The 20,677-nt window shown below is 52.2% G+C and overlaps 1 protein-coding gene across 3 annotated transcripts in view; it reads right to left on the bottom strand.

Moving 5' to 3' along the window:
* Positions 1-20,677, bottom strand: part of flr (fleer) — a 331,879-nt gene that overhangs the window by 268,270 nt on the left and 42,932 nt on the right. For all 3 annotated transcript variants that reach the window (XR_005463422.1, XM_038819902.1, XM_038819903.1), the window contains exons 5-6: positions 9,872-10,007; positions 8,265-8,369 (exon numbers count right to left, since the gene is read on the bottom strand). Coding sequence is in view for 2 of the 3 variants with exons in the window: in XM_038819902.1 (XP_038675830.1) it covers positions 8,265-8,369; positions 9,872-10,007 (241 nt within the window). In the remaining variant the exon portion in view is untranslated. The remainder of the gene's footprint in view (positions 1-8,264; positions 8,370-9,871; positions 10,008-20,677) is intronic.

Genomic DNA, 20,677 nt, shown 5'->3' with positions numbered 1-20,677 from the left:
CCCCCTAGTTTGCACATATTTGGACTGTGGGAGGAAACTGGATCATCCGGAGGAAACCCACGCAGGACAAACTCCAGGGTCCCAGGTTCAATACCCAGCTTGGGTCACTGTCTGTGCGGAGTCTGCAAGTTTTCCCTGCGGATTTTCCGCAGCTGCCATTCCAAGTGCAGGTGGAACCATGAGGGAACCACGCCGGTGGGAATTCTCCCAGCTGAGAATCGCCGCGGGGGCCTCTTTCAATGGCCCCCGACCTGCGCCCCGCCAACCGCGCGCGTGCGTGCACGACTGGCGGCGATTCTCTGATCGCGTGTCTGACGGCCCATTCTCCGCGCCCCCCCCCCCCCCCCCCCCCCCCCCCCCCCGCCGAGCGTGATTTCGGAGCGGAGGCTCAGAGAATCCCACCCATTCCATTATCTGCAAATTTCAGCTGATATAAAGTTGGGTGGCAGGGCAAGCTGGGATGAGGATGCAGGGATGGCGTGTTTGTGGGTGGCAAGGTAGCACTGTTGCTTCACCAGGTCCAGGGTCCCAGGTTCGATTCCCGGCTTGGGTCACTGTCTGTGCAGAGTCTGCACGTTCTCCTAGTGTTTGCATGGGTTTCCTTCGAGTTCTCCGGTTTCCTCCCACAAGGCCTGAAAGATGTGCTGTTAGGTAATTTGGACATTCTGAATTCTCCCTCCGTGTACTCGAACAGGCGCCAGGTAGTGGCGACTAGGTGCTTTTCACAGAAACTTCATTGCAGTGTTAATGTATGCCTCCTTGTGACAATAAAGATTGCTTCAGCACAATTTGGACAGGCTGAGTGGGCATATACTGGGCAGGCACAGTATAATGTGTGAGTAGGGTGATCATTGCTCGGCACAGCATTGAGGGCCGAAGGGCCTGTTCTGTGCTGTACTGTTCTATGTTCTATGTTCTAATGTGGATAAATGTGAGGTTATCCACTTCGGTAGCAAAAATAGGAAAGCAGATTATTATTTGAATGGATGTAACGTGAGAGAGGCGGATATTCAGTGAGACCTTGGTGTCCTCGTGTATCAGTTGCTGAAAGTAAGGTCCAATAGGCAGCAAAGAAGGAAAATGGTATGTTGGCCTTCATAGCGAGAGGATTTGAGTCCAGGAATAGGGATGTTTTACTGCAATTGTATAGGGCATTGGTGAGGCCACACCTGGAATATTGTGTGCAGTTTTGGTGTCCTTATCGGAGGAAGGATGTTCTTGTCATGGAGGGAGTGCAGCAAAGGTTTACTCGGCTGATGCTTGGGATGGCGGGACTGTCATATGAGGAGTCACCAAGAGTTGGTTCGGATTATATTAATTGGGAGTTCAGAAGAATGAGAGGGGATCTCATTGAAACTTATAAAATTCAAAAGGATTAGACAGGGTAGAAAGAATGTTCCCAATGGTTAGGGACTTCAGAAATAGTTTGAGGATCCCTCCCATATCTGCTCCCACATCCAGGCGTTTTGGTCTACTTTTTCCAGAGCTTTGACCGAGCCTTGCATCAAATACTTGGGCTTTCCCTGTACCGTGTGTCAATTACCAAGGGCTTCACCCAAGCCCTATGCCAATTACCAGGGCTTCACGGGGTGGCAGGGCAGCACAGTGGTTAGCACTGTTACTTCACTAAAGCTAACCTTTAGATACTAAGGATACTTTCAGCATAGCCATCCACCTAGCTTGCACATATTTGGACTGTGGGAGGAAACTGGATCATCCGGAGGAAACCCACGCAGGACAAACTCCAGGGTCCCAAGTTCGATTCCCGGCTTGGATCACTGTCTGTGTGGAGTTTATACATTCTCCCTGTGTCTGCGTGGGTTTCCTCCGGGTGCTCCAGTTTCCTCCCACACTCCAAAGATGTGCTGGTTAGGTGGATTGGTCACTCTAAATTTCCCCATAGTGTCAAAAAATTGAGTGGGATTCCTGGGTTACGGGATTAGGGTGGGGGTGTGGCATTGGGTAGGGTGCTCTTTCAGGGGCCAGTGTAGACTCGATGGGCCGAATGTCCTCCTTCTGCACTGTAAAGTCTGTGATTCTATGATTCCCTCAATCCCTGTATCAATTAACCGTGCTCCCCCTGCGCCGGTCATCAATTTCCAAGGCTCCCCCTGCACCCTGCATCAATTACCCGGGCTCCCGCTGCGCCCGGTATCAATTACCCGGGCTCCCACTGCGCCCTGTATCAATTTCCAAGGCTCCCCCTGCGTCCGGTATCAAATACCCGGGCTCCCCCAGCGCCCGGTATCAATTACCCGGGCTCCCCCTGCGCCCGGTATCAATTACCCGGGCTCCCCCTGCGCCCCCGGTATCAATTACCCGGGCTCCCCCTGCGCCCCCGGTATCAATTACCAGGGCTCCCCCTGCGCCCGGTATCAATTACCAGGGCTCCCCCTGCACCCGGTATCAATTACCAGGGCTCCCCCTGCGCCCGGTATCAATTACCCGGGCTCCCCCTGCGCCCCCGGTATCAATTACCCGGGCTCCCCCTGCGCCCCCGGTATCAATTACCCGGGCTCCCCCTGCGCCCGGTATCAATTACCAGGGCTCCCCCTGCGCCCTGTATCAATTACCAGGGCTCCCCCTGCGCCCTGTATCAATTACCGGGGCTCCCCCTGCGCCCTGTATCAATTACCGGGGCTCCCCCTGCGCCCTGTATCAATTACCGGGGCTTCCCCTGCGCCCTGTATCAATTACCAGGGCTCCCCCTGCGCCCTGTATCAATTACCAGGGCTCCCCCTGTATCAGTTACCAGGGCTCCCCCTGCGCCCTATATCAATTACCAGGGCTCCCCCTGCGCCCTGTATCAATTACCCGGGCTCCCCCTGCGCCCGGTATCAATTACCAGGGCTCCCCCTGCGCCCTGTATCAATTACCACGGCTTCCCCTGTGCCCTGTATCAGTTACCCGGGCTCCCCCTGCGCCCTGTATCAGTTACCCGGGCTCCCCCTGCGCCCGGTATCAATTACCAGGGCTCCCCCTGTATCAATTACCAGGGCTCCCCCTGCGCCCTGTATCAATTACCCGGGCTCCCCCTGCGCCCGGTATCAATTACCCGGGCTCCCCCTGCGCCCTCGGTATCAATTACCAGGGCTCCCCCTGCGCCCGGTATCAATTACCAGGGCTTGTCCTGCACCCTGCATCAATTACCACGGCTCCCCCTGTGCCCTGTATCAGTTACCCGGGCTCCCCCTGCGCCCAGTATCAATTACCAGGGCTCCCCCTGCGCCCTGTATCAATTACCACAGCTTCCCCTGTGCCCTGTATCAATTACCACGGCTTCCCTTGTGCCCTGTATCAATTACCAGGGCTCCCCCTGCACCCTGTATCAATTACCAGGGCTTGCCCTACACCCTGTATCAATTACCAGGGCTCCCCCTGCACCCTGTATCAATTACCAGGGCTCCCCCTGCGCCCTGTATCAATTACCCGGGCTCCCCCTGCGCCCGGTATCAATTACCCGGGCTCCCCCTGCGCCCCCGGTATCAATTACCAGGGCTCCCCCTGCACCCTGTATCAATTACCAGGGCTCCCCCTGTGCCCTGTATCAATTACCACGGCTTCCCCTGTGCCCTGTATCAGTTACCCGGGCTCCCCCTGCGCCCTGTATCAGTTACCAGGGCTCCCCCTGTGCCCGGTATCAATTACCAGGGCTCCCCCTGCGCCCGGTATCAATTACCAGGGCTTGTCCTGCACCCTGCATCAATTACCACGGCTTCCCCTGTGCCCTGTATCAGTTACCCGGGCTCCCCCTGCGCCCGGTATCAATTACCAGGGCTCCCCCTGCGCCCTGTATCAATTACCACGGCTTCCCCTGTGCCCTGTATCAATTACCACGGCTTCCCTTGTGCCCTGTATCAATTACCAGGGCTCCCCCTGCACCCTGTTTCAATTACCAGGGCTCCCCCTGCGCCCGGTATCAATTACCAGGGCTCCCCCTGCGCCCGGTATCAGTTACCTGGGCTCCCCCTGCACCCGGTATCAATTACCCGGGCTCCCCCTGCGCCCCCGGTATCAATTACCCGGGCTCCCCCTGCGCCCTGTATCAGTTACCAGGGCTCCCCCTGCGCCCTGTATCAATTACCAGGGCTTGTCCTGCACCCTGCATCAATTACCACGGCTTCCCCTGTGCCCTGTATCAGTTACCCGGGCTCCCCCTGCGCCCGGTATCAATTACCAGGGCTCCCCCTGCGCCCTGTATCAATTACCACGGCTTCCCCTGTGCCCTGTATCAATTACCACGGCTTCCCTTGTGCCCTGTATCAATTACCAGGGCTCCCCCTGCACCCTGTTTCAATTACCAGGGCTCCCCCTGCGCCCGGTATCAATTACCAGGGCTCCCCCTGCGCCCGGTATCAGTTACCCAGGCTCCCCCTGCACCCGGTATCAATTACCCGGGCTCCCCCTGCGCCCCCGGTATCAATTACCCGGGCTCCCCCTGCGCCCCCGGTATCAATTACCCGGGCTCCCCCTGCGCCCCCGGTATCAATTACCGGGGCTCCCCCTGCGCCCTGTATCAATTACCAGGGCTCCCCCTGCGCCCTGTATCAATTACCGGGGCTCCCCCTGCGCCCTGTATCAATTACCGGGCTACCCCTGCGCCCTGTATCAATTACCAGGGCTCCCCCTGTATCAGTTACCAGGGCTCCCCCTGCACCCTATATCAATTACCAGGGCTCCCCCTGCGCCCTGTATCAATTACCCGGGCTCCCCCTGCGCCCGGTATCAATTACCCGGGCTCCCCCTGCGCCCCCGGTATCAATTACCAGGGCTCCCCCTGTGCCCTGTATCAATTACCACGGCTTCCCCTGTGCCCTGTATCAGTTACCCGGGCTCCCCCTGCGCCCGGTATCAATTACCAGGGCTCCCCCTGTATCAATTACCAGGGCTCCCCATGCGCCCTGTATCAATTACCCGGGCTCCCCCTGCGCCCGGTATCAATTACCCGGGCTCCCCCTGCGCCCCCGGTATCAATTACCAGGGCTCCCCCTGCACCCTGTATCAATTACCAGGGCTCCCCCTGCACCCTGTATCAATTACCATGGCTTCCCCTGTGCCCTGTATCAGTTACCCGGGCTCCCCCTGCGCCCTGTATCAGTTACCAGGGCTCCCCCTGCGCCCGGTATCAGTTACCAGGGCTCCCCCTGCACCCTGTATCAATTACCAGGGCTTGTCCTGCACCCTGCATCAATTACCACGGCTTCCCCTGTGCCCTGTATCAGTTACCCGGGCTCCCCCTGCGCCCGGTATCAATTACCAGGGCTCCCCCTGCGCCCTGTATCAATTACCACGGCTTCCCCTGTGCCCTGTATCAATTACCACGGCTTCCCTTGTGCCCTGTATCAATTACCAGGGCTCCCCCTGCACCCTGTATCAATTACCAGGGCTTGCCCTACACCCTGTATCAATTACCACGGCTTCCCTTGTGCCCTGTATCAATTACCAGGGCTTCACCCAAGCCGTGCATCAATTACCAGAGCTTGGCCTGGACCCTGTATCAATTACCAATGCTTCCCGTGAGCCCTCTTCACTGAGTCTGCTAACCACAGCTCTTTTCCTACTGGTTAGTTTAATCAGCAGATCTTCCTGTCCCTGTCTCATGTCTAAGATTGTTGTTAAGGGACCTCTCTCTGCTCTGCTCCCTTTCCTTTTGGAACCTCTCGTCTCTTGCTTGGGACACCTGAATTGTGACTTGCTCCCAGTGACATTACCCAGATTTTTTACCATTTTCAATCTCTGTGTAGACAAGCTGGGCCCGTCCTCAACCCAAAGAATGTAAAATGCACAACTGCAAATGTGTAGCCCAGTCTGTACGAGTAAAAACTCTGCGGTCTGGCTGTACTCGAAAGTTCTGATAGTAATAATAATCTTTATTAGTGTCACAGGTAGGCTTACATTCACACTGCAATGAAGTGACTGTGAATATATCCTAGTACCTCATTCCGGCGCCTGTTTGGGTACACGGAGGGAGAATTCAGAATGTCCAATTCACCTAACAAGCACGTCTTTCGGGACTTGTCAGAGGAAAGCGGAGCACCCGGAGGAAACCCACACAGACACAGGGAGAACTGCAGACTCCGCACAGGCAGTGACCCAAGCCAGGAACGAACCTGGGTCCTGCTGCTGTGAAGCAACAGAGCTAACCACAGTGCTACCGTGCCACCCAACTTGAATGCAAGTGTTGTTTACAAAACATGTCTACGTGATTTGACTACTTGATTAAAGAGCATAATTTCAAAATTTGCATATCATACCAAACTTGAAGGAGTAGCAAACAATGAAGACAATATTGATCAATACAATAGATTATAAATAGGTCAACAGAATGGGCAGGCGGGTTGGAGATGGAATTTAATAGAGAGAGATTTGAAATGATGCATTTTGAAAGAACAGTTAGGGAGAAATAATATAGGCTTAGAAGTGTTCTAAAGAGTGAAGGCAGGATCTGGGAGAGCACGACACATTGAGAGAGTGGATTTTGTGCTTCATAAATAGAGGCATTAAATACAAAAGCAGGGGAAGTTGTGTTGAGTCTTTATTAAGCCCTGGTAGACCACAGGTTTCAACTCGGTGGCATAGTGGTTAGCACTACTGCCTCAACAGCTCCAGGGACCTGGGTTCAATTCCGGCCTCAGGTGAGTGGCTGTGTGGAATCTGCACTTTCGCCCGGTGTCTGCGTGGGTTTCCTCCGTGTGCTCCGGTATCCTCCCACAGTCCAAAGATGTGCAGGTCAGGTGGATTGGCCATGATAAATTGCCCCTTAGTGTCCAAAAGGTTAGATGGAATAAGGTGGAGGTGTGGGCTTAAGTGGGGTGCTCTTTCCAAGTGCCGGTGCAGACTCGATGGGTCGAATGGCCTCTCTCTGCACTGTAAATTCTATGATTCTCTGACTGGTGAGTCTGGGATTGTTCTCCTTGGAGCAAAGGAGATCTAGGGGAGGTTAAAGGCCAACTGGTTTGTTTCGAGTCACTAGCTTTCGGAGTGCAGCTCCTTCCTCAGACCGTGCTCCGAAAGTTAGTGATTTGAAACAAACTGCCCACCCCAGTCCAACACTGGCATCTCAATATCGAGGGGAGATTTGATTGAGGTGTAAAAGTTTAAGATAAATGTAGATATGGTTGACAAAGAAATGTGACTCTCATTAGCTGAAGCGACAGGACCAGGGGACATGTATTTAGGTTTTTCGGCAAGAGATGTAGGAGTAGTATGAAGAATCATAGACTGATAGAATTTACAATGCAGAAGGAGTCTGCACCGGTCCTTGGAAAGAGCACTCCACCTAAGCCCACACCTCCATCCTATCCCCACACCTCCACCTTATCCCCGTAACTCCACCTGACCATTTTTGGACACCAGGGGCACTTTAGTATAGCCAATCCACCTAACCTGCACATCGTTGGACTGTGGGATGAAACCGGAGCACCCAGAGGAAACCCACGCAAACACAAAGAAAACGTACAGACTCCGCACAGACTGTGGCACAAGCCGGAATCGAACCCGAGACCCTGGAGGTGTGTAGCTGTGAAGCAACTGTGAAGCTGCTAACCTCTGTGCTACCGTGCTGTAGAACTGCTGTATGAAAATGAAAAAATGAAAATTGCTTATTGTCACGAGTAGGCTTCAATTAAGTTACTGTGAAAAGCCCGTAGTCGCCACGTTCCGGCGCCTGTTCGGGGAGGCTGGCACGGGAATCGAACCGTGCTGCTGGCCTGCTTGAAAAGCCAGCGATTTGGCCCAATGTGCTAAACCAGCCCCTGTATGCAGCAAGTGGTAATGAACTGGCTGCCCACGTTGGCGGTGGAAGTGATTTCAAAAGGAAATTGTATGACCGCTTGAAGGAAATATACTTGTAGGGTTGCGGGGATAGAGTGTGGGAATGGGACTGACTGGATTGCTCCACAGAGCCAGCACAGACAGGATGGGCCAAATGTCCTCCTCTGCTATAAATGCATCTATAGTTTAATATTTCATCCACAGCCACATTAATCTATTCCAATTGGATCTTGGTCCCATTCCGGTTCAGGGGCACCAAACGTCTTCCTGTGTCATCATTGGTGTTTATGTCCCATCAAATGCAAACCCTCCTTCCCACACCATCATTCAGCTACTTATTTACCTTTCTGATCTGTACATCCCTGTACCAATTAGCATGTGGCTTGCGAAGTAATCCGGAGATTCCCACAATTGCAATCCTGCCTTTTAATTTAGAAATTAAGTGATCACAACATTTTTAAATAAAGGTTAAACTGGATAAAGCATCTTGCCTGGATGTTCCCTAATTCCACGTTCTATTATTTCTGCAATGTACTTCAAAGCAGGTGCATACTGTTTCATGCTGTAATAACAGAGGGCAATATTGTAGGTCAAATCTGAAAGAAAGCACAGTGGTACGTTTAAATCATTTCAGAATGTATTCCAAATAAAGCTGCAAGATGTGGCCTGCTTTAAAAACCAGTTATCCAAATCTAATACGATGAAAACGTAAATATAATCATCTATGAACACATTCCAAAAATGCCAAAGTAAATGGATGGTTCCCAATAGATTTTGACAGTGAATGCATAGAAACTACAGAATCCCTACAGTGCAGGTCATTCGCCCATTGAGTCTGCACCGACCCTTCCGAAAAAGCCCTCTGCCTAGGCCCATTACCTCACCCTATCCCCGTAACCCCACCTAACCTGCACCTCTTTAGACTGTTCTAATGCTCTCGCCATAACCCTCACCATCCTTAGAGTCGAGAAGTTTATTTCTTTCTTAAATATATTAGTGACTTGGCCACCACAGCCTTCTGTGCTAGGGAATTCCACAAGTTCACCATCTCTGGTGATTACATTTCTCATCTCCGTCCTAAATGGCCTACCCCATGCATTTCAATTACACCTCCTCCCAAATGGCCACCTTCGTATCCTGAGAATGTGACCCTTGTTCTAGACCCCCAGCCCGAGGAAATATCATCCCTGCAGCCAGTCTCTCCAGCCCTGGCTGAATTTTATACTTTTCAATGAGATTCCCTCTCATTCTTCTAAATTCCAGTGAATAAACGCCCAGTCAACCCAATCTTTCCTCGTACGACAATCCTGCCAACCCAGGAATCAGGCTGGTGTACCTTTACATAGACATAGAACAGTACAGCACAGAACAGGCCCTCCGGCCCTCGATGTTGTGCCGAGCAATGATCACCCTACTCAAACCCACGTATCCACCCGATATCTGTAACCAAACAACCCCCCCCCCCCCTTAACCTTACTTTTTAGGACACTAAGGGCAATTTAGCATGGCCAACCCACCTAACCCGCACATCTTTGGACTGTGGGAGGAAACCGGAGCACCCGGAGGAAACCCACGCACACACGGGGAGGATGTGCAGACTCCACACAGACAGTGACCCAGCCGGGAATCGAACCTGGGACCCTGGAGCTGTGAAGCATTTATGCTAACCACCATGCTACCGTGTTGCCCCACCACCATGCTACCGTGTTGCCCCACCACCATGCTACCGTGTTGCCCCACCACCATGCTACCGTGTTGCCCTGTCTCTGCACTGTCTCTATGACAAGTATATCCCTTCTTAGATACGGAGACCAAAACTTATTTTTATTCGTTCATGGGATCTGGGCATCACTGACTGGGCCAGCATTTATTGCCTACCCCTGATTCGGTCTGGAGCCACATGTAAATGGCAGATTTCCTTCCATAAAGGACAGGAGACAAGAGTAAATAAGGAGAAGGATAGAAGGATCAGTAACCAGAAGGAAAACAATTAAAGTGAAAATAACCTGGTGTTAAGGTTTAATAAAGATTAAAAAACAGCTGAACAGTTTGTCAAATACTCAGTCAACCATTAGTTTTTGTGGCTTCGACAGTCTACCTGGTTTGTAGCCCACAACCTGCATAGCTGTGGTAAATTTCTTGCAGGCTTCTTCATAGTGTCCTTCCTTGTACAGCAAGCATCCCAAATTGATCTCAGTGTCTGGATCATCAGTAGGCTGTTGCTCTACTAGACTCTAACATCATAAAAGTACATTTTGTTACATTTAATTCTTCAAAGACATTGGCAAATATATGTTCCAGAAATAACAATCCAAACACCACATAATCATCGTTTTATCTGCAACTTCCAATGAGCAATCTGTTACTTATGTTGCACCTGAACTGGAGGGGCACTATTATCCTTGGCGGGAGATTTGCTAGTGCTGTTCGGCAGTGGATTGCGAACCAGAACAGCAAGCCACTAAGTGTAGAGACTAGGGAAAAAAGTGAGGCTGAGATAAACATAGCGCAGATTAAGAGCAGGCAGAGGGAGGTCTGGAGTGTGTTTGCTTCAATGCAAGAAGTATAACAGGTAAAACAGATGAACTGAAAGCCTGGATTACAGCATGGAACTATGATGTAATTGCAATTACGGAGACATGGTTAAAGGAGGGACAGGACTGGCAACTTAACGTTCTGGATATTGCTGTTTTAAATGGGACAGAAGGGGAAACAAAAGAGGTAGGAAGTTGCATGCTGATTAGAGAGCAGATCACAGCTGTGTTGAGGGATCTTCTACTGAGGCATTATTGGTGGAGCTCAGGATCAAGAAGTGTGAAATCTTGGGAGTGTACTATAGATCTCCTAACAGCCTGCAGGAGACAGAGGTACAGTTGTGTAGTCAGATACTGAAAAGGTGTGAAAAGGCACGGCGAGCGATGGGTGACTCTAACTTCTCCCAGATTGACTGGGAATCCCTTACAGCCAGGGGCTCAGATGGACAGCAATTTGTTAGATGTGTTCAGGAGGGCTTTTTAATACAGTATGTTGACAATCCAATCAGGGAGGGGGGCATTGAAGAATGAGCCAGGTCAGGTACACCAGCCTCCCACCCAACTTAATATCACCTGCAAACTTTATATCTGTCCGAAATGGTTTACCCTGAATCCTCAGGCTGTGACCCCTGGTTCTGGACACACCCATCATTGGTAACATCTTCCCTGCATCTAACCTGTCAAGTCCTGTTAGAATTTTAAAAGTCTCTACGAGAACCCCCCCCCCCCCCCCTCATTCTTCTGAACTCCAGTGAGAACCTAGTCAATCTCTCCTCATTTGACAGTCCCGCCATCCCTGGAATCAGTCTGGTAAACCTTCGCTGCACTCCCTCGAGAGCAAGAACATCCTTCCTCACAAAAGGAGACCAAAATTGCACACAATGTACAAGGTGTGGCCTCACCAAGGCCCTGTATAATTTCAACAGTACATCCCTGCTCCTGTACGCGAAACCTCTCGCAATGAGGTCCAACAAAAAATTAGCCTTCTTTACCGCCTGCTGCACCTGATGGCTTACCTTCAGCGACTGGTGCACAAGGACACCCAGGTCCCGCTGCACACTCCCCTCTCCCAATTTACAGCCATTCAGGTAGCAATCTGCCTTCCTGTTTTTGCTTCCAAAGAGAATAACCTAATACTTATCCAAATTATACTGCATCTGCCATTGATTTCCCACTCGCTCAACCTGTCCAAATCATGATATGGGATCACTGCATTCTTGTCACAGTTCACCCTCCCACACAACTTAATATCATCGGCAAACTTTCTGATGTTATATTTTGTTCCCTCACCCAACTCATTAATATATATTGTGAATAGCACTGATCCCTGTGGTACCCCACTATTTACTGCCTGCCAATTTGAAAAGGACCCATTAATTTCTACTCTTTGTTTCCTCTCTGCCAACCAGTTTTCTACCCATCTCAATACACTTCCCCCAATCCCACGAGCTTTAATCTTGCACAATAATCCCTTATGCTGGCCTTCTGAAAGTCCAAATAGTCTACATCAACTGGCTCCCCTTGTCAACTTTACTGGTTACATCTTCAAATAATTCCAACAGATTTGTCAAGCATGATTTCCCCTTCATAAATCCATGCTGACTCTGACTGATTCTGCCACTGCTCTCTAAATATTCTGCTATGAAGTCCTTGATAATGGATTTTTCCCACTGCCGGTGTCAAGCTTACTGGTCTATAATTTGTTTTGTCTCTCCCTCTCTTTTTGCATATTGGAGTGACATTAGCTACCCTCCAATCTGCAGGGACAGTTCCAGAGTCGACAGAATCCCGGAAGGTGACCACCAATGCATCCACTATTTCCAGAGCCACATCCTTAAGAGCAAGAACATCCTTCCTCACAAAAGGACACCATAAGGAGGAGGTGTTAGCGATTCTGGAAAGTGTGAAAATAGATAAGTCCCCTGGGCCGGATGGGATTTATCCTAGGATTCTCTGGGAAGCTAGGGAGGAGATTGCTGAGCCTTTGGCTTTGATCTTTAAGTCATCTTTGTCTACAGGAATAGTGCCAGAGGACTGGAGGATAGCAAATGTTGTCCCCTTGTACAAGAAGGGGAGTAGAGATAACCCTGGTAACTATAGACCAGTGAGCCTTACTTCTGTTGTGGGAAACGTCTTGGAAAGGTTTATAAGAGATAGGATGTATAATCATCTGGAAAGGAATAATTTGATTAGAGATAGTCAACATGGTTTTGTGAAGGGTAGGTCGTGCCTCACAAGTTCTTCGAGAAGGTGACCAAACAGGTGGATGAGGGTAAAGCAGTTGATGTGGTGTATATGGATTTCAGTAAAGCGTTTGATTAGGTTCCCCACAGGAGGCTATTGCAGAAAATACAGAGGCATGGGATTCAGCGTGATTTAGCAGTTTGGATCAGAAATTGGCTAGCTGATAGAAGACAAAGAGTGGTGGTTGATGGGAAATGCTCTGACTGGTGTCCAGTTACTAGTGGTGTGCCACAAGGATCTGTTTTGGGGCCGTTGCTGTTCATCATTTTTATAAATGACCTGGAGGAGGGCGTAGAAGGATGGGTGAGTAAATTTGCAGATGACACTAAAGTCGGTGGAGTTGTGGACAGTGCAGAAGGATGTTGCAAGTTACAGAGGGACATAGATAAGCTGCAGAGCTGGGCTGACAAGTGGCAAATGGAGTTCAATGCAGAAAAGTGTGAGGTGATTCATTTTGGAAGGAATAACAGAAAGGCAGAGTACTGGGCTAATGGTAAGATTCTTGGTAGTGTGGACGAGCAGAGAGATCTCGGTGTCCATGTCCATAGATCCCTGAAAGTTGCCACCCAGGTTGAGAGGGTTGTTAAGAAGGCGTATGGTGTGAGCTTCCGGTTGCGGCTATGACCAGCTAAGTCGCACGTTTGGCTGCTCCTGTGAGGAAGGTGTTTTCGGGCCGATTGGAGGGCCCCTAACGGCGCTGGAACGGCAATTCCCGGTGGGGGAAGGTTCCCAGAGGAGAACCCTGAAAAATTTATGGTCGTTACCCGAAGTGGGACAGGAAAAAAAGCGGCAGCAGCTCCCCGAAAAAAGCGGGGGAAGAAATCCAAAATGGCGGCCGGCGGCGCACCCGAGGACTGGAGGAAATGGGCGGAGGAGCAGCAGCCCGTTCTCCTGCGCTTCTTCACGGAGCTGAAAGTGGAGCTGCTGGAGTCGATGAACGCGACGACCACCAGGCTGATGGGGGCACAGGCGACCCAAGAGGCGTCAATTCGGGAGCTGCAGCAGGAGATGGCTGTGAGGGAGGAGGAGGCCACGGTCCTCGTGGGAAAGGTGGAGGTGCACGAGGCACTCCACCCGAGATGGCAAAACCGACTGGAGGAGATGGATACCCGCATGAGGCGGAAAAACCTGAGGATCCTGGGCCTGGCAGAAGGGCTGGAGGGGTCGGACCTCCCGAGGTATGTGGCAGAAATGCTGGGCTCACTGATGGGGGCAGGGGCCGTCCCTTCGCCCCTGGAACTGGAGGAGGCCTACAGAGTAATGGCCAGGAAGCCAAGAGCAAACGAACCCCCGAGGGCGGTGCTGGTTCGGTTCCAGCGATTCAGTGACCGGGAGAGGGTGCTGAGGTGGGCCAAGAGAGAGAGGAGCAGCAAATGGGAGAACTCGACGGTGAGGATCTTTCAGGACTGGAGTGCGGAGGTGGCAAAGCGGCGGGCCCGGATCAACCGGACGAAGGCGGTGCTGCATGCCAAGAGAATCAGATTCGGGATGCTGCAGCCAGCGCGCTTGTGGGTGACCTATAAGGACCAGCACCACTATTTCGAGTCCCCGGAGGAGGCGTGGGCCTTTGTCCAGGAAGAAAAGCTGGACTCGAACTAGAACCAGGGGATACTTGGCGGTCGTTGCCGCTCTGGTACTTTAAGCTGGACACGTGGCTTTCTTTTGGTTGGATTTTCACTTGGCCGTATTTTTGGACCCTTTTTTTTTCTCTTTACCAGTTTTTTCTCTCTTTTTTCTGTTATTTATAATGTTATGTTGGGGGGGCGGGGTGGGGGGGGGGGGGGAGTGCCGGGGGTATGTGTTTCTTGTGGGGTTTTTGGTTGTTTTGTATTTATCGGGGTGAGATCGGGGACGGGGGTGGAACTGAAGATGGAGGGGCGGGGAGGGGCAGGGCGAAAGCGCGGGCTTTCCTCTGGTTTCCCGCGCACGGGGCAGAGGAGGGAGGGGGGTGGGAGTAAGGGGCGTGGTCAGCAATGGCTCCCTTTCCCGCGCTGGAGCGGGGTCAAGGAGGGGTGGTAAGGGGGGGGGACGTCCCCCATGCCGGGAGGAGTCGGAGTGTGGCAGGGGCAGCCGGGTCAGCGTAAACCAGCTGACTTACGGAAGTACTATGGAGGGTGCATCGCGGCTAGGAAGGGTCCTAGCCTGGGGGGGGGAGAGGGGGGGGGGGGGGGAAGGGGGGGGGCTACCGGGTTGCTGCTGAAAAGGCCAGGGAGGAGAAGTTGAGGACCGGAGGGGTGGGGGGGGGGGGCGCCATCGCCATGGGGAGCGGGTCAGAAAGGGAGGGCTGACTCGGGGCGAGCAGGTGACAGGATATGGCTAGTCGGCAGGGGAAAGGGGCGGGCTGCCCTTCGACCCGGCTGATCACTTGGAATGCGAGGGGGCTGAATGGGCCGGTCAAGAGAACGAGAGTAATCTCGCATTTGAAGGGACTGAAGGCGGATGTAGCAATGCTACAAGAGACCCATTTGAAGGTGGCGGACCAGGTCCGCCTGAGAAGGGGGTGGGTGGGACAGGTGTTCCACTCAGGACTGGACGTAAAGAACCGGGGGGTGGCGATCCTGGTAGGGAAGAGGGTGTCGTTCGTGGCGGCGGAGGTGGTGGCGGATAAAGAAGGTAGATATGTCATGGTGAAGGGTAGGCTGCAGGGGGAGAAAGTGGTGATGGTTAACGTGTATGCCCCGAATTGGGACGACGCTGGCTTCATGAGGCGCCTACTGGGCCTCATTCCGGACCTGGAGGCAGGGGGCCTGATCATGGGGGGGGGGGGACTTCAACACAGTGCTGGACCCCGTGCTGGACAGATCGAGTTCAAGGACGAGTAGGAGGCCGGCAGCGGCAGAAGTGTTAAAGGGGTTTATGGAGCAGATGGGAGGGGTGGACCCCTGGAGGTTTGGGAGGCCGAGGGCGAGGGAGTATTCCTTTTTCTCCCATGTCCACAGAGTCTATTCTAGAATTGACTTTTTTGTATTGAGCAGGGGACTGATCCCGAAAGTACGGGAAGTGGAGTACTCGGCCATAGCGGTCTCAGACCACACGCCACACTGGGTAGATTTGGAAATGGGGGAGGCGCGAGACCAGCGTCCGCTGTGGCGCCTGGATGTGGGGTTGCTGGCGGATGAGGAGGTGTGTAAGAGGGTCCGGAAGAGCATTGAAAGATATCTGGACATTAATGACACGGGGGAGGTGCAGGTGGGGATGGTATGGGAGGCCCTGAAGGCGGTGATCCGGGGGGAGCTGATCTCCATACGGGCACATAGGGAAAGGAGGGAGAGACAGGAGAGGGAGAGGCTGGTGGGGGAGCTTCTGGACGTGGATAGGAAATATGCGGAGGCACCAGAGGAGGGGCTGTTGGGGGAACGGCGCAGTTTGCAGGCTAAGTTTGACCTGTTGACCACCAGAAAGGCGGAGACACAGTGGAGAAGGGCGCAGGGCGCGATTTATGAGTATGGGGAGAAGGCGAGTAGGATGTTGGCGCATCAGCTCCGCAAGCGGGATGCGGCTAGAGAAATTGGGGGAGTGAGGGAGAGGGGTGGGAACGTAGTGCAGAAGGGGCCAGAAGTAAATGGGGTTTTCAGAGACTTCTATAAGGAGCTGTATCGGTCAGAGCCGCCGACGAGGGGAGGGGGGATGGAGGGCTTCTTGAACAAACTGAGGTTCCCCAAGGTCCAAGAGGGGCTGGGGGCGCAGATAGGGTTAGAGGAGCTAGTCAAGGGGATTGGGCATATGCAGTCGGGGAAGGCGCCGGGGCCGGACGGGTTCCCGGTGGAATTTTACAAAAAATATGCGGATTTGGTGGGCCCCGTGCTGGTGCGAGCCTTCAACGAGGCATGGGAGGGGGGGGCTCTGCCCCCGACAATGTCGCAGGCACTGATCTCTCTGATCCTGAAGCGGGACAAGGACCCCGTGCAGTGTGGGTCATATAGGCCTATCTCGCTCCTGAATGTGGACGCCAAGCTGCTGGCAAAGATCCTGGCGACCAGGATAGAGGATTGTGTGCCAGGGGTGATACACGAGGACCAGACGGGTTTTGTGAAAGGGCGGCAGCTTAATACGAACGTGCGGAGACTGCTAAACGTCATCATGATGCCGGCAGTGGAGGGGGAGGCGGAGATAGTGGTGGCATTGGACGCGGAGAAAGCATTTGATAGGGTGGAGTGGAAGTACCTGTGGGAGACGCTGGAACGGTTTGGATTTGAGGAGGGATTTATTAGATGGGTGAAGCTGCTCTATTCGGCCCCGACGGCAAGTGTAGTGACGAATGGTAGGAGATCGGAGTATTTTGGGCTCCACCGGGGGACCAGACAGGGGTGCCCCTTGTCCCCCCTGCTCTTCACACTGGCAATTGAACCGTTGGCGATGGCACTGAGGGGCTCAGGGGGGTGGAGAGGGCTGACAAGGGGCGGGGAGGAGCACCGGGTATCGCTATACGCGGACGACCTGCTGCTATACGTGGCAGACCCAGAAGGGGGAATGCCGGAGGTGATGGAACTGCTAGCAGAATTCGGGGACTTTTCGGGGTATAAGCTAAACTTGGGTAAGAGTGAGGTATTTGTGATACACCCAGGGGACCAGGAAGAGGGAATCGGGAAACTCCCGTTGAAGAGAGCAGGAAAGAGTTTTAGATATTTAGGGGTGCAGGTGGCAAGGAACTGGGGGACTCTCCACAAGTTGAACTTCTCCAGGCTGGTGGAACAGATGGAGGAGGAATTTAAAAGGTGGGACATGGTGCCGCTGTCGCTGGCGGGCAGAGTGCAGTCCGTTAAAATGACGGTCCTCCCGAGGTTTTTGTTTTTATTTCAGTGCTTGCCCATCTTCCTCCCTAGGGCCTTCTTCAAAAAGGTGACGAGCGGCATCATGAGCTACGTGTGGGCGCACGGCACCCCGAGGGTGAGGAGGGTCTTCTTGGAGCGGAGTAGGGAGAGTGGAGGGCTGGCATTACCCAACCTTTCGGGGTATTACTGGGCGGCTAATGTATCGATGGTGCGCAAGTGGATGATGGAAGGGGAGGGGGCAGCTTGGAAACGAATGGAGCGGGCGTCCTGTGGCAACATAAGCCTGGGGGCCCTAGTAACGGCGCCATGGCCGCTCCCTCCCACGAGGTACACCACGAGCCCGGTGGTGGCGGCCACCCTCAAGATCTGGGGGCAGTGGAGGCGACACAGGGGGGAAATGGGAGGTCTGATGGAGGCACCGTTAAGAGGGAACCATAGATTCATCCCGGGGAACATGGACGGGGGATTCCAGAGCTGGCATAGGGTGGGCATCAGGCAGCTGAAGGATCTGTTTGTAGATGGGAGGTTTGCGAGCCTGAGAGAGCTAGAGGAGAAATTCGGGCTTCCCCCGGGAAACATGTTTAGACATTTGCAGGTGAAGGCATTTGCTAGACGCCAGGTGGAAGGGTTTCCCTTGCTCCCCAGTAGGGGGGCGAGCGATAGGGTGCTCTCGGGGGTCTGGGTCGGAGGGGGGAGGATATCGGACATATACAAAGTAATGCAGGAGGCAGAGGAGGCATCAGTAGAGGAGCTGAAAGCCAAGTGGGAGGGGGAGCTGGGAGAGCAGATAGAGGATGGGACATGGGCGGATGCCCTGGAGAGGGTTAATTCTTCCTCCTCGTGTGCGAGGCTTAGCCTCATTCAATTTAAGGTGCTACATAGAGCCCATATGACTGGGACAAGGATGAGTCGGTTCTTTGGGGGTGAGGACAGATGTGTCAGGTGTTCGGGAAGTCCAGCGAACCATGTCCACATGTTTTGGGCATGTCCGGCACTGGAGGAGTTCTGGAAGGGGGTGGCAAGGACGGTGTCGAGGGTGGTGGGATCCAGGGTCAAACCAGGATGGGGACTTGCGATCTTTGGGGTTGGGGTGGAGCCGGGGGTACAGGAGGCGAGAGAGGCCGGAGTACTGGCCTTTGCGTCCCTAGTTGCGCGAAGAAGGATACTAATACAGTGGAAGGACGCGAGGCCTCCAAGCGTGGAAACTTGGATTAATGACATGGCAAGCTTTATTCAGTTGGAAAGGGTCAAATTCGCCCTGAGAGGGTCGGTACAAGGGTTCTTCAGGCGGTGGCAGCCTTTCCTCGACTTTTTGGCTCAGAGATAGGGTACAGAGGTCGCAGCAGCAGCAACCCGGGGGGGAGGGGGGGGGTGGCAACAACGGGTGTGGTGGGTTATTTACGGTTGTAATGCGGGCAAATCTGTTCGCAGTTCATGTTTGATGTTGATTGTTGCTTTGTTTGGTTTTGGGGAGGTGGGCGGGGGGGAGGGACAACGCGCGCGCGAGTTCGGGCGGGGGGGGATATTTGTTAAGAGGGAATATTTTGTAATATTCTATAGTTAGTTGGGGTAAATATTTTCATGTAAAAAAATTTTTCAATAAAATTATTTTTAAAAAAAAAGGCGTATGGTGTGTTAGCTTTTGCTGGTAGACGAATTGCGTTTCGGAGCCATGAGGTCATGTTGCAGTTGTACAAAACTCTGGTGCGGCCGCATTTGGAGTATTGTGTGCAGTTCTGGTCGCCACATTGTAGGAAGGATGTGGAAGCATTGGAAAGGGTACAGAGGAGATTTACAAGAATGTTGCCTGGTATGAAGGGACGATCATATGAGGAAAGGCTGAAGGACTTGAGGCTGTTTTCGTTAGAGAGAAGAAGGTTAAGAGGGGACTTAATTGAGGCATACAAAATGATCAGAGGATTAGATCGGGTGGACATCGAGAGCCTTTTTCCTCGGATGGTGATGTCCAGCATGGGGGGACATTGATTTAAATTGAGGGGAGATAGATATAGGACAGATGTCAGAGGTAGGTTCTTTACTCAGAGAGTAGTAAGGGCGTGGAATGCCCTGCCTGCAATAGTAGTGGACTCGCCAAGACTAAACGCATTCAAATGGTCATTGGATAGGCATGTGGACGATAAGGGAATAGTGTAGAGGGACTTGAGAAGGGTTTCACAGGACGGTGCAACATCGTGGGCCGAAGGGCCTGTACTGCGCTGTAATGTTCTATGTTCTATGTTAAGCACTCTAGGATGCAGATTATCAGACTCTGGGGATTTACCTGCCTTCAATCCCATCAATTTTCCCAGCACCAAATTAGCAGGCAAATGATCTGGAGGAAGGTATAGGTGGTCTGATTAGCAAGTTTGCAGATGACACTAAGTTTGGTGGAGTAGCAGATAGTGAAGGGGACTGTCAGGGAATACAGCAGAATATAGATAGATTGGAGAGTTGGGCGGGGAAATGGCAGATGGAGTTCAATCCGGGCAAATGCGAGGTGATGCATTTTGGAAGATCCATTCAAGAACAAACTATACGGTAAATGAAAAAGCCCTGGGGAAAATTGATGTACAGAGCGTTCAGGTCCATTGTACCCTGAAGGTGGCTGCGCAGGTTGGATTGGATTTGTTTATTGTCACATGTACCGAGGTACAGTGAAAAGGATTTTTCTGCAAGCAGCACAACAGATCATTCAGTATATGGAAGAAAAGGGAATTAAACAAAATTCAAGAAAATACAATAAAATACATGAGAATACATAATAGGGCAACACAAGATATACAATGTAACTACATAAGCATTGGCATCGGTTGAAGCATATAGGGTGTAGTGTTAATGAGGTCAGTCAATAAGAGGGTCATTTAGGAGTCTGGTGACAGTGGGGAAGAATCTGTTTTTGAGTCTGTTCGAGACTGTTTGAGTCTATAGAGTGGTCAAGAAAGCATACGGCATGCTTTCCTTCATCGGAAGAAGTATTGAGTACAAAAGTTGGCAGGTCATGTTACTGTTGTATAAGACTTTGGTTCGGACACATTTGGAACACTGCGTACAGTTCTGGTCACCACATTACCAAAAGGATGTGGATGCTTTGGAGAAGGTGCAGAGGAGGTTCACCAGGATGTTGCCTGGTATGGAGGACGCTAGCTATGAAGAGAGGTTGAGTAGATTAGGATTATTTTCATTAGAAAGACGGAGGTTGAGGGGGGACCTGATTGAGGTCTACAAAATCATGAGAGATATAGACAGGGTGGATAGCAAGAAACTTTTTGTAACTATCAAGCGCCCCAACTGAAACTTCACGCCTCATCTTCACATAGGCCTCCTTCTTCCTCTTAACAAGAGATTCCACTTCTT

This window comes from Scyliorhinus canicula, chromosome 15 (assembly GCF_902713615.1).
Source record: "Scyliorhinus canicula chromosome 15, sScyCan1.1, whole genome shotgun sequence".
Classification (NCBI taxonomy): Eukaryota; Metazoa; Chordata; class Chondrichthyes; order Carcharhiniformes; family Scyliorhinidae; genus Scyliorhinus; species Scyliorhinus canicula.
The sequence above is the reverse complement of the archived record's forward strand: the minus strand, read 5'-3'. Positions and strand labels throughout refer to the sequence as shown.